The sequence below is a fragment of the Myotis yumanensis genome, unplaced genomic scaffold (assembly GCF_028538775.1).
Source record: "Myotis yumanensis isolate MYYU_CA2020_CCGP unplaced genomic scaffold, mMyoYum1.0.hap1 SCAF_10, whole genome shotgun sequence".
Taxonomy (NCBI): Eukaryota; Metazoa; Chordata; class Mammalia; order Chiroptera; family Vespertilionidae; genus Myotis; species Myotis yumanensis.
In genome coordinates this window covers 58,702,066-58,714,458 of record NW_027223761.1, presented here as the reverse complement: position 1 = coordinate 58,714,458, position 12,393 = coordinate 58,702,066, and the positions used below count along the sequence as shown (strand labels likewise).

The window sequence follows — 12,393 nt, the reverse complement described above, 5'->3', positions numbered from 1 at the left end:
CTGATGGGCCCTGCTCTGTGCATGACAGAGGGCAGCACCCCAACCCCCTGATCCGCCCTGCTCTGTGTGTGACAGGGGACGGTGCCCCAACTCCCCTATCAGCCCTACTCTGTGAGTGACAGGGGGGAGCTCCTCAACCCCCTGATCAGCCCCACTCTGTGCGTGACAGGGGGTGGCGCCGCAACTTCCCTATCAACCCTGCCTTGAGTGTGACAGAGGGCGGTGCCCCACACCCCAATCGGCTCTACCCTGAGCTTGACTAGGGGTGGCATCGCAACCTCCCGATCTGCCCTGCTCTGTGCATGACAGGGGGTAGCGCCCCAACTCCCCAATCGGCCCTGCTCTGAGCCCAACCAGGGGCTGAACCTAGGGATTGGGCCTGCCCTCTGCCACCCGGGAGCAGGCCTAAGCCAGCAGGTCATTATCTCCTGTGGGGTCCCAGACTGCGAGAGGGCACAGGATGGGCTGAGGGACCCCTTCCCGCCCCCCCCCCCCCCCACCCAGTGCACAAATTTTTGTGCACCGGGCCTCTAGTTAAATTATGATTTTGAAGTCTCAGTAAAACAGGCAAAAGTGTACCATATGCTGAGTGGGAAAGAGCTGAATAATCACAGCATGAGTACAATAATGTTTTGTTTGTTTTATTTTTTGAAGATTATTTTTGCTGGGTACAGAATACTAGGTTGGCAGAATTGTTTTCAGCATTTTAAAATGATTCATTTCTTGTCTTCTAGCATCCATGGGATAATGTTTTAAAAAGTTAAATAAAAACAAAAGAGAGGAAATATATCAAAATGCTAATAAGTTAACAAGGATCTCAAATGGACAATGAGATCCTAAGTATATTTTTCTATTTTTCTCTGGAAAATGTAAAAAAAAAAGTAGTAATAAATTTGGCTACTTTTATAACACCAAAAATAAAGGAAATAATTTACTTATATTTTGGCAATGGACAAATGAAAAGAAAGTAAAAAATAGTTTATTTATAAAGTTTAAGGAAACCTGTATCTTAACTCCTCCACCAGTGCTTTTCACACGTGATTTTTAAAATTCCTTTTTAAATGAAATATTTGGTCATGGTATGTAGACAATCAGGAAATATATAGATAAGCATCATTTTTGTAATTAAAATTACCACACCCCCTAGAACAGAGGTGGGCAACCCCTGGCACACGTGCTAAACATGGCAGGCCAGTAACTTTTGCTGGCACGCAAAACCCTCTTATAATCTTCCATTTACAATTTTTTTCTTAATATCGACTTTTTTATTTTTCAGATAAATTCAGTGTAGGTGAATCTTAGATAAATAATTTTACATAACAAGTTATCTTAAAGATCATAGACATGGATTGACCAGAGAGGGGAAGAGCAATTTCTATGTCTCTGCCTTAACTCTCCCTGCCTTCCTAGATCCGACCAGTGTTTTGGTTTCATCCACATACGTTTGTAAATCTTTGTTCTCAGTGATGAATTTTGTTAAGTCTCGTAAAAGGAGTAGCCTGACGGATGAAAGTAGTAGCTCATGCATATCTCTGAAAGTCACGAAAATATAAACCTGATGTAAAATCTCTGTCATCAGTGATGCAGCAGCAAAAGTCTCACTGATAATATCAAACGGAGTCATAAAGTTTTCTGTCGGACTATCAGTGTACATGTATACATTAAAAAATAAATGTATTTTTCATCATCATATACTGTGTTTTTGTCGCTCGAATGAATTTTATTATTTTTTCAAGGTTCTTCACATACATACACCTTAAGAGATATCAAGTAGGCGTAACATGTTCTCAAAAAATTAGGGTTGGCACGCAGAAGAATTTTGAGTCAGAGATTTTGCTGGTTTTGGCATGTACTCACAAGAAGGTTGCCCACCCCTGTCCTAGTTCATAGGTCAGGCAACACTCAGCCACTGAGCAGGTCAGGCTGTGCATTTTTAAGGGTAAATCATTATACTACTCTTACCAACAATGCATAAGGATGCACATTTCCCCACATCCTCACCTAGATAGGTTATTGATGAATTTAAAAGTCAAATAATGTTGTAGAATTATGCCCCTGAAACCTGTGTAATTTTGTTAACCAGTGTCATCCCAATAAATTCAATAAAAAGAAAAGTCAGAGAAACCTGGGTTCATATCTGGGTTATGCCATTAATGAACTTAAAGTATTTTATCTATAAAATAGGGATAACAGTAGCACCTACCTCACCCCACTGTTGTGAGGATTAAAGAAGATAATGCATATACGTAAAGCACTTACTTAACACACTATGCGATCCACAGCAAACATTCAATAAAATGCTGAGTTTATTTCTACCATTATTATGACTTAAAAGATATCAAACTGAGGTGCCCTGCACATTATTACAGGAATGTCAACGAACTAGTTACTGTAATAAAGTGTTTCTTTAAAACTCAACTTCTTTTTTAATCATTTAGCATCAAATTAAAAATATCCCTAAATACTAGTATAATGCATTTAACTAAGAGGAACAATATCTTTACTTTTGTTTTCCCTTTGGCAGCTGGAAACCATAAGGGTGTTGTACATTACCTGGCTGGCGGTGATGTGTACACACAGCGCACCCCGCCCCGGGCGCGCACACGGAGAAAGGGTGGCTGAGCTGCTGCTCAGACTTGACTCGTAACCAAGGGAACACAGTAAATCCTAATCAAGGCCTCCCGTGGGGCAAGCCACGCATATGCAAACAGTTCCAATTAAAAAGGTAAATACAGTGGGGCCTTGACTTACAAGTGTCCCGACTAACGAGTTTTTTGAGATACCAGCTGTCTCTCGGCCGATTTTTTGCATTGAATTGACAGAGTAATTTGAGTTAAGGAGCTCCTTAACGAGCTCGGTCTCTGAACGAATTAAACTCTAAACTCGTAAGTCAAGGCCCCACTGTAATTATGGAAGGAAATGCCTGTTCTTTCTTCATCCTGATAAAATTTAAACATAATTGCTTCCAAGGCTCCTGACTACAGGAGCTCCGCAACCCTACCTTATCTGCATATTCTCCCCACCTGATGTGAAACTGCTCATCCTTGAACGTAGGTAACTAACTAGAACTGCTGACGCTTGACTGCCTATGTAAACATCCCCTTGTTGGAACTCTTCCCCGGCAACAGAGCCCAAATAAACATATCTTTCCTTAAATCTACGAAGGTTCCTATCTTCTCTTGGTTGAACACACACACACACACACCCCTGACGCCTTCGTAGACCCTGACATGGAGTCAGTTACTCCTGAGCCTCAGCTTGTCCCAAATGTCTCGGGGAGGGTTTGCCTTGCTGGGTTTTAAATTCCAACCCGTGCCTAGCACAGTGCCTGGCACACAGAAGCACCAGGTGTTTTTCTTTCTTTCTTTTTTTTCTTTTTTTTTGGGGGGGGGGGGAGCCTTCTCTCCCTGCCCAGGGACTAGCAATTTGAACCCCGAAGCGGCCGACCCCGCGCGAGGGGCAGGGTCGGCGCGGCCCCGGCGCCCGCACCCGCCTCCCCGCCCAGGCCAAGACCAGGCCCGGAGCCTCCGCGCATCCCACGGGCGCGCAGCCCCGGTGGCCCGCGCCCAGCCCGCACGCAACACCCACCGAGCTCCTCGTGCCCCGCCGCCTCGGCCGCCGTCGGCGCCGCCGCTTCCATCTCTCGGGGGTCTCCAGGTCGCCGCCGCCCGCCGCGCGCGCTCGCCGCTTCGACACCGACACCGGCGTCAGCCCCGGCCTCCCGCCCAGCGAGCGGACCTGCGCCGGCGCCCGCCCACGGCCCACGCACCCAGCCCGCCAGCCGGAGCATGCGCAGTGCGGCCCCCCGCCCCGCCCAGCGCAGGGGCGCGAGGGGCCCCCTGGAGGCTGCTGTCGGGGAAGGGTTCCCGGGTAGCAAACCCCAGTGAGGGGCGCCGCGCTGGGGAAAGGCCGGGTGACACGAGGGGAGGGGCATCTGCAAAGATGACCTGGAACTTACATTTGAGGAGCCCGTCCATTTGCAGGGCTTCAGCGTTCCTTAAGACACACCTGGGAGGGTCCAAAGCGGGAGGGACTTGCCCTGTCCCTGCTGAGTTCAGACTGCTCCTGGTTATCAGTCTCCTTATGCCCCGATTTAGAGATATAGGAGGCACTCGGGTAGAATTTAATGTAGTCAAAAATTTCACTTTAAGGATTCTTCAATGTCCTTCAAAGGTATTTGACGTTAACCGCAGGGCTGAAAGGAAATAAAGGTTAAGAGTAATTATACTGATGCGGTGTCAAGCAGTCTTGAGCACTATGCCTGCATTGTCTTACTTAATTCTGATGAGAAACCTGTGAGATAATTCTCACGTTCCTATCCATTCTATAGATGAGGGAATCACGGCTCCGCACGTGGCACAGCTGAAATTCTACCTGCAGCCAGAGCTGGGGCTCACAGGTGGGTGCCAATAAATATTTAATGAATCAATGGATGAGGCAAGCTTTTGATAGAATGGAAAGTGATTTTAACTTTTGACATTGCTTTCTTTTTTTTTATTTTAATTTCATACTTCTTTAAAGTCAGGACACCAGACAACACTTTTTCTTTATGTCGGTTCCATTTCAGTAGGGGTGTTCTTAGAAAAGTTGTGAGGGTTTTTTGGGAGGGGAGGGGTGTCTAATTCCTAGGATCACTGATGTAACTACATGGTAATGGTGTTAAAGATTTAAAATTCCTGGATTAAAACAGTACACAATTACATAATATTTATGTATCTGTCCTCCTGCTGCATCCTTTGTAGATTTCACTCATGGAAATGAAGATTTGCCAAAACCCTTTGTTTTCTTTTAGGTCACCCTCAATCATTCACACACATACACCTGCAAACCCCAAAGAAAGGTTTTATTTAAAATGTTCCTGATACGTAACAAAGATGTAGGGGAGGAAGAGAAAAAAGAACTCTATCCAGGGTTACAACTTGAGGAGTGGTCCCTAACGCGAGTCAGGGTAGGGCACCTGGTGATAGGTCTGTGGGAGAGAAGACAGGCCTCACACAGGTCACTGCCCATACAACTACCCCTTGGAATGAGAACACTTGAGACAGTATCTTGAAAGAGGAATTTTATCCCTTGAGTGTGAACAGGGATCAAAAGTCATTGTCTTGCAATCTCAGCATCAGGAAAAGCAGATCTGGCTGTGTGGAAGGAAAAAGGCCTGAGCCTGGGCTGAGGCGGGCAGCCATGCTCGTCTTCACTGCGCAGATAAGCCAAGTGATAGGGATGATTGTAAGAGCAAGAGAATTGTGGTTTTCATATGTCACTACCTGAGAAGATATTTACTGCCACCTCTGCTCCATATCTTGTAAATTGGAGACAGAGACATTATCAAGAATCAAACTGTGTGAACCCTGGAAATTTCTTTCTTTCCTTTCCTCACTTAAACTTCCTGGATCATATCTCAATTACTTCCTTCTTTGTATCCATCTTTGTTCATATCTCTGTTACAGCACTTCTCCCCTTGTATAATTCTTATTTCCCTGTCTGAGGCTTATGCTACACTGTGAGTCCCTGCAGGATAAAAGCTGTAGAGCCTTCACCTTCCTTCTAGTGTTTCCATATCCTATCCTATATAACAGAAGGCCAGCAATCATAATGGCGTAATGACCAGAACGACCGATTGACCAGTTGCTATGAGGTGTATTGACCACCTCTTGGTCCCTCCCCCGGGCCTGCAGGCTCCAATCACTGGATGGCAAACAGGGAACCACGGGGAACCGGGGTGCATGGCAGCAGGGTGGGACTGGGGGCTGGCGAGCAGGTGGAAATCAGACCTCTTGGTCCCTCCTTCCGGCCCGCAGGCTCTGGTCGATGAATGGCAAATGGGGAACCACAGGGAACCAGGGTGGGCAGTGGCAGGGCAGGACTGGGGACTGGTGAGTGGGCGGAAGATGGCCCTGATCCCAGGCTAGGCTAGGGACCCTACCCATGCACGATTTTGTGTGCTGGACCTCTAGTCCTATATAATAAAGAGCTAATATGCAAATGGTTGTCACACCTTCATGCCATCACACTGGGGCAGGGGGACCTGAGGCCATGCCCCCTGCCCCAGGCAGGGGCCTGGGGACATGAGGCCAGGCCGGGGAACCTGAGACGGTGCCCCCGCCCCAGTACTGGGGCTGGGGGACCTGAGGCTGCGCCAGGGGACCTGAGACCGCACCCCCCACCCAGGGCCAGGCTGGGGTATCTGAGGCTGTGCCCCCACCTTGTGGGGCTGGACAAGGGTAGGGCCAGCCGGGTCTGCGTCTCTCGTGATTCCGAGGTATGCGTGGGTGGGCTGAGACTTGACTCTAAGTCCCACGGCATGCCCCAGACTCTGACAGGAGGGAGATTTTCATATACATTTTACTAATTTTCTTTCACCTCTGACACTTCTATTGTAGAGAAAGGGCAAATAGCAATATTAAAATATTTCCTCTAATTAATTCCCTTTTGATGTGCACGAATTTTGTGCACCAGGCAACTAGTATCATATAATGACTTCACTTTTCCCTGAATCATATTAAGGGTCTATAGGTATGTCTGTCTTAAAGCAATCTTGCACCCACATAAAGCTGCATTTTCAATAAAGATAAAAATGCATTTTGAAAAACGTGCTAGTTTTTCACACCTGCTAGTGTAGCTGCAGAAACAGCTTCATAAAGTTCCTTTCTTTTTTTTTGCAATGGTCCTTCTACTGAATTCATTTATCTTGAAATGGCAGGCAACTGCAGCTGCAGACCTCAATCTACGGTACATATCAAGCAATTCAACTTCAATGTCCCGACTTTTCTCTGCTTCTCGGGGGCCCTTCCAGCAGCACTAGTGCCACTTCGTATGGGTCCCATGGTGTTAGTCAAGGTTTACAGTATTGAACTCAACGGGATGAAAAGTACACAGGAGCCATGAGAGATCACTGTTTACTGCAACATGCACTTTCCTGGAGAGACAAACTGCTCACGGGGAGGTGATTAGCATCACTGGGCATCTTAATGGGATAATTGAGCTCACTGCAATAGCAATGGGAGGTGGCTACACAATTGTTACAGTATGTGCCGCGGTACATGTCAGGCAGTTCTGGTTTAATTACTGGGTCTTTACACTTGTTTACATTTCTCTCAACTGCAGATGGCGCCATGTATGGTCCGTGTTTGTAAGTTTTGATAAGTTTTAAGTCTTTATAATAGATTTGTGTGTATTTTATGGTAGTAAATGATAAAATAGTATAAATAGTACTAGTGTCTACACATACTTTATGCATTCATGACATACCTAACTTTTCTTAATTTAAAAAAATATTTCTGGGCTACATGGTTTATCTGCGAGTTTTTTCAACTTGTCAGTTATCCAAAATTTTTTCTAATAGACTCATTGAAAAAAAATTCTGCAAACAAATGGACCTGTGCAGTTCGAAACGATGTTGTTCAGGAGTCACCTGTACCGTCTGTGTGGCAGGGAAAATACCACGCACGTGATGACGTTCTCCAGTTCCCCTCCAGATCCACTTTCGCTCCTTCTCCATCTTGCTCTGCGGCCAGATGGCTCTTCTGTACAGAGGGCTTCAGTGGGCTTCTTTGAGCTCTGGCTTCCATTGGAGGTAGTGGACGAGGTCATAGCACAGAGGCCAAGTGGGTCTGGCACCCTCCCCACTGCAGGTTGGCTCTATTTCTCTATGGAAGCCACAGCGTCTGCGGGCAGCCCTCCCCTGGGCTCCTGCAAACATTCCTTCCTGTTGCCTGTCCAGGCCTAGAGGTAGGCATGTCCTTCCTCCCCACCGCCTGCCCAGGGCACCGCATCATCCCCTCTTGATTTTCCTAAAAACCAGCCCATCGTCATTGTAAGTAGTTCCTCTGCCTGACTCCCCTCCATTAGCACTTTGTATGAGTGTGTCTGCTGTTTCCTAGTGAGATCCTTATTATAAATGCACATACACAAGTAATCTCATTTATTTCCCTAAAAAAAAAACTTCAGTGATTATCTGCATTTTATAAGTGAAGAAACTGAAATTAAGAGAAGTTAAGCAATTTGCTCAAAATGCAATAGCAGAGTCAAGATTCAAACACACTGTCTCCAGAAACATGTATTTCTGACATTCCCATCCCAGAAAGTCCTTCAAATTTGGAATCCTATCAGCTCTCATCACCACCTCAAAGACTTTGTCAGGATTGGTTACTGATAGAGGGCAGTCATTGCCAGGAAGGACAGCAATTATGGAAGCAGCTGATGCCTTGATTTGGGCCAAAAACCAAAACCACTGAGCAAAAAAAAAATAAGCATGCTGGATGGAATGGTAGCAAGTGAGGGTCCCTTGTCATATGTCACTCACTTTGCCTATCCAGCAGCCTCTTCTCCTTTCTTCACGGTTGCTAAATTGGGAGCAGAATTTTCTGATCTTCCCCTCACCTTGCTCGGTCCCAGGAGGGTCCCACTAAGGATATCCTGTCCTAGTAATGGGCCATCGGATTGTAAATTATCCTGGAAAATTGTCCACGGAGGCTGCAGTTTTCTGTCATTTGGCAGTGGGCCATGGTTTGGGCTTAACAATGGGGTAAAATGATAAGAGCAAAGTTAATTCAGTTTAGCCCCCTTAACTAGATTTTTGCTCTTCAGCTTTTCTTTTGTAGTCATATCGAAAAGTTAAGAAGAGTTCTCACACCACAATTGTCTAGTTAATTTTGTTAAAAGTAGTCTACTAGTAAATATGATAAGAAGGAAATCTAACTTCCGTTGAGCCAGGCCTCATGCTAAGTATGACCTCATTTATCCTGCACAATAACCCTATGAAGTAGGTATTATATTACTCCATTTTTTAGTTGAAAAACATTGAGGCTTACACAGCCTAAGCAACTTTCCCAGAATCCCACAGCTGGAAACCAAGTTCAATTGCAAGCCCAGGACACGTGCTCTCAGCCACTGTGCCTCTCAGCCCCAGGCTGTGGTGCCATTCCAGGCTGGTGGTGTGACGTAGCCATCAGAGCCCTGTACACATGTGCCTATTCATTCTCACAGCTGAGGGAAGAATAGGAAAACCATCATGAAATCAGGCAATTGAGCTTCACTATTGGAGCTTAACACGGACATAAATGTCCCCCGCTAACATGTTCAACACCGCCTTCTGAAAATATTACTCTTCGAAGGCAACAGAACAAGCAACTTATGGTAAGTGCTAGGAAGCACACACTTGGTATTTGTTCTTCTCGGTATTTAACATACATGGGAAATAGGCTTTAAAACTTGTTCTTATGTAAATCCCCAGTGTAATTCCAAAAACTCGAAAGAAAAGAAGTGCTTTCAAAAATGTGCCTCTCTCCATTTTAAACATTACGTGTCAGTTAAACATTAACCTGCAAGGAAACCATTTCACCCGTGTGGTCTTCTAATAAAACTGTTGTGGTGCCGAGTACAGAGTCTGGGTTTTCTGTGGACACGATGAATTTGTGATCCTCACGTGTAAATTAGTAAGTCCTCTCTTTTTCATTTTCACGTCAAAGCCTGCTTTGGGGTTGGATTTAACAGGCTGTACCTGTCAGCTTTTGTGTAGTCTCCTTTTCATCACAGTTCAAAGGGAGAATGGGACTTATGGTAAGTAGGTCACCTGAGACATATATCATGCAGGAAGAATCTCACAATTCCTGCTACTTGGAACACTCTCTATGGTGATTCAAGAAGACTGCTCACAAGTTCATAATCTTGCTAAGTAATACCAGCCCCACTGGGATGAACTAAAACCAAAGCTCCCTAGGAAATTCTGCCTAAAAGACGCTAATCCCAATGGACCTCATTAGAGAAAATAAACACAAACATATAACCTGCTTTTTGGTAATAAAAAGGAGTGACATGGGTGTTAGAAAGCTTCCACTTGGGAGGCAGGAGGTGGCCCAGTTCCAGGAGTGCATTCTAGCTCTTGTCCTCAGGAATTTTTAAGACAAGAAGTCCCTGGAAAGAGGAAATGTCACCAGCCTGTCTCTTTAAGGCCAGCCTGGATGCCAGTCACATTGAGCTCCATTTATATGGTACCATTCCTGTCGATTTTGTTTTTCAGTCCTAATAACACATAATTGCTCATTGTTTGATTTTTCCCTTAATAAAACAGCTAAGCACTTTGACCTGACTTATCTCAATAGACTGCATCCATTTTATAATAAATTAGGTCTGTGATTGATTTCTTAAAGATGAGCCTTTGTATTAAGTCAGAGAGGTGAGAAATTGACCAAGGAACAGTTCATTTTGCATGATATAACTGTTTCCTAATGCATCTTCTGGTCAGCTCTTTGGACCTCCATTCATTGTATCAAAAGACTCTTTACCATCTAACAAGTTTGACCTTCTCTGCATTCGTGTTCATTCAAATGTGACTCTTTAGGGAAATAAAAAATATTATTTTGCCAGCTGGTGTAGCTCAGTGGTTAAAGGTTGACCTATGAACCAAGAGGTCATAGTTGGATTCCTGGTTAGGGCACATGCCCAGTTTGCAGGCTCGATCCCTGATGAGGGGCATGCAGGAGGCAGCAGATCGATGATTCCCTATCATCATTGATATTTCTGTCTCTCTCTTATTCTCCTTTCTTCTCTAAAATCAATTTAAAAATATTTTTAAAAATGTTATTTAAATCACAACATTCAGGGTTGTTGTTGTTTTTAAAAAGCTCTTAATTATATCTTTATTTTTATTTCAATTACCAAAAGTTAGTTCTGAAATATAGAGCTCCATGGGTAAAATTTGCTTGGCCTCATACCTTCTGGACTCAGGCTAGAACAGTAGGGATGGGGACAGAGTAGATGTTCCATTCATGGGGGGATGTGGCTTTTCCACACTTAAGAAGGTGCCTCCTGGAGTTGACTATACGTTACAGCCTCATGCTGTACTAAACAGGACCTCTCAGTTGCTATGCATGTTCCACAGCTTGATTTCTTCAGGAATGTCCCGGAGTAAATGAAGCCTCCAGTCCAGATTGGGCTGAATTCCAGGTTGTTACAACTGAATGGTCAAAGAATTTAAAAAAAAAAAGAGACTGCTCTCCTATATACCATATTCTAAAACAGCAGAACAGCAGACAGTGGTACCCCCTCATCCACAGGAATAAGTTCCAAGACCCCCCACCCCCAGCATGACTGAAACCACAGATACTATATATACTGCAGAGTTTAATTTGTAAGTTAGCCACAATAAGAGATTAATAATAATAATTAATAATAAAATGGAACAATTATAATAATAGCATGAAAGTTATGTGAATGGCTTGGGGGCACTGTTAAATAAGCTAAAGATGAGCGGAACACAAGCACTGCCACACGGGACGGGTGATCTGATAACAGAGATGACTAATTGGCAGGTCTCGCACACAGCACGGATATGCTGGACAAAGGGATGGGTCCTGTTCGGGGCGTGGGGAGGGATGGCCCAAGATTTCACCACACAACTCAGAGTGGCGTGCAGTTTAGAGCTTATGAATTATTTACTTCACATCAGAACTATTTTTCATGAATTAACTATTAAGATTGGTATGCCATGGACCAAATTTTGGGACATGCTCTTCCGCAGTTTCCCAAATTCACTGAAATATTTTCAGGCTAAGGATACAGTTTACAATTGGTTGCATTTAACAGGAAAGGTTCTGGAGAAGTCAATTCAAATTTCAGGATACGATTTCATCACCACACTCCTTTTCAAGCATCTGGCACCGGGCACAGTCACTAGGATTCTTCAGTCCTCTTTTTCTCCGAACTACTCCCATGCTCTTGTCCTAGAATTTGGGTTTGGCATCTTCGCAGTGGTTCTCAACCTGTGGGTCGCGACCCCTTAGGCGGTCGAACGACCCTTTCACAGGAGTCGCCTAAGAACATCCTGCATATCAGATATTTACATTATGATTCATAACAGTAGCAACATTACAGTTATGAAGTAGCAACGAAAATAATTTTATGGTTGGGTCACAACATGAGGAACTGTATTTAAAGGGCCAGAAGGTTGAGAACCACTGCCCTAGAACAACATCAGTGGCCCATTCGGCATGAGAATTATCTACATTTACTGAGCATTTACCCTATTCTAGGCATCACGCTGAGTGCTTTTTATATGTTATCACATTTTATCCTCACACTAGCCCTGCAAAATAGATGTTGTTATCAATATTTTAGAAATAAACAAACATGTTCAGAGAAGAAGTGCATCTCAAAGTCCCATAGTCAATAAGAACCAGGACCCCCAACTCTGATCTGATAGATTTCAAAGCTTCTACTCATTCTCTTAACTCCACTGCATACTTTGGGCTTCTAGCATCATCCTGTGTGCTAAAATATTGGCCCCATGCTCCTACGCCTCTAAGAAGTATGATGAGTTTTCCAGATTACAATAGATGATTTTTTTTTTTGCTATGTTCAGAAATGATGGGGAAGCCCAGGTAACTTTTGCTGAAG

General features: G+C 44.5%; 1 protein-coding gene across 3 annotated transcripts in view; it reads right to left on the bottom strand.

Moving 5' to 3' along the window:
- Positions 1-3,746, bottom strand: part of SLC36A4 (solute carrier family 36 member 4) — a 53,610-nt gene extending 49,864 nt beyond the window's left edge. For all 3 annotated transcript variants that reach the window (XM_070425871.1, XM_070425872.1, XM_070425873.1), the window contains exon 1: positions 3,589-3,746. In XM_070425871.1, the coding sequence (XP_070281972.1) occupies positions 3,589-3,640 (52 nt within the window). In that variant the 5' untranslated portion in view covers positions 3,641-3,746. The remainder of the gene's footprint in view (positions 1-3,588) is intronic.
- Positions 3,747-12,393: the final 8,647 nt, after the last annotated feature.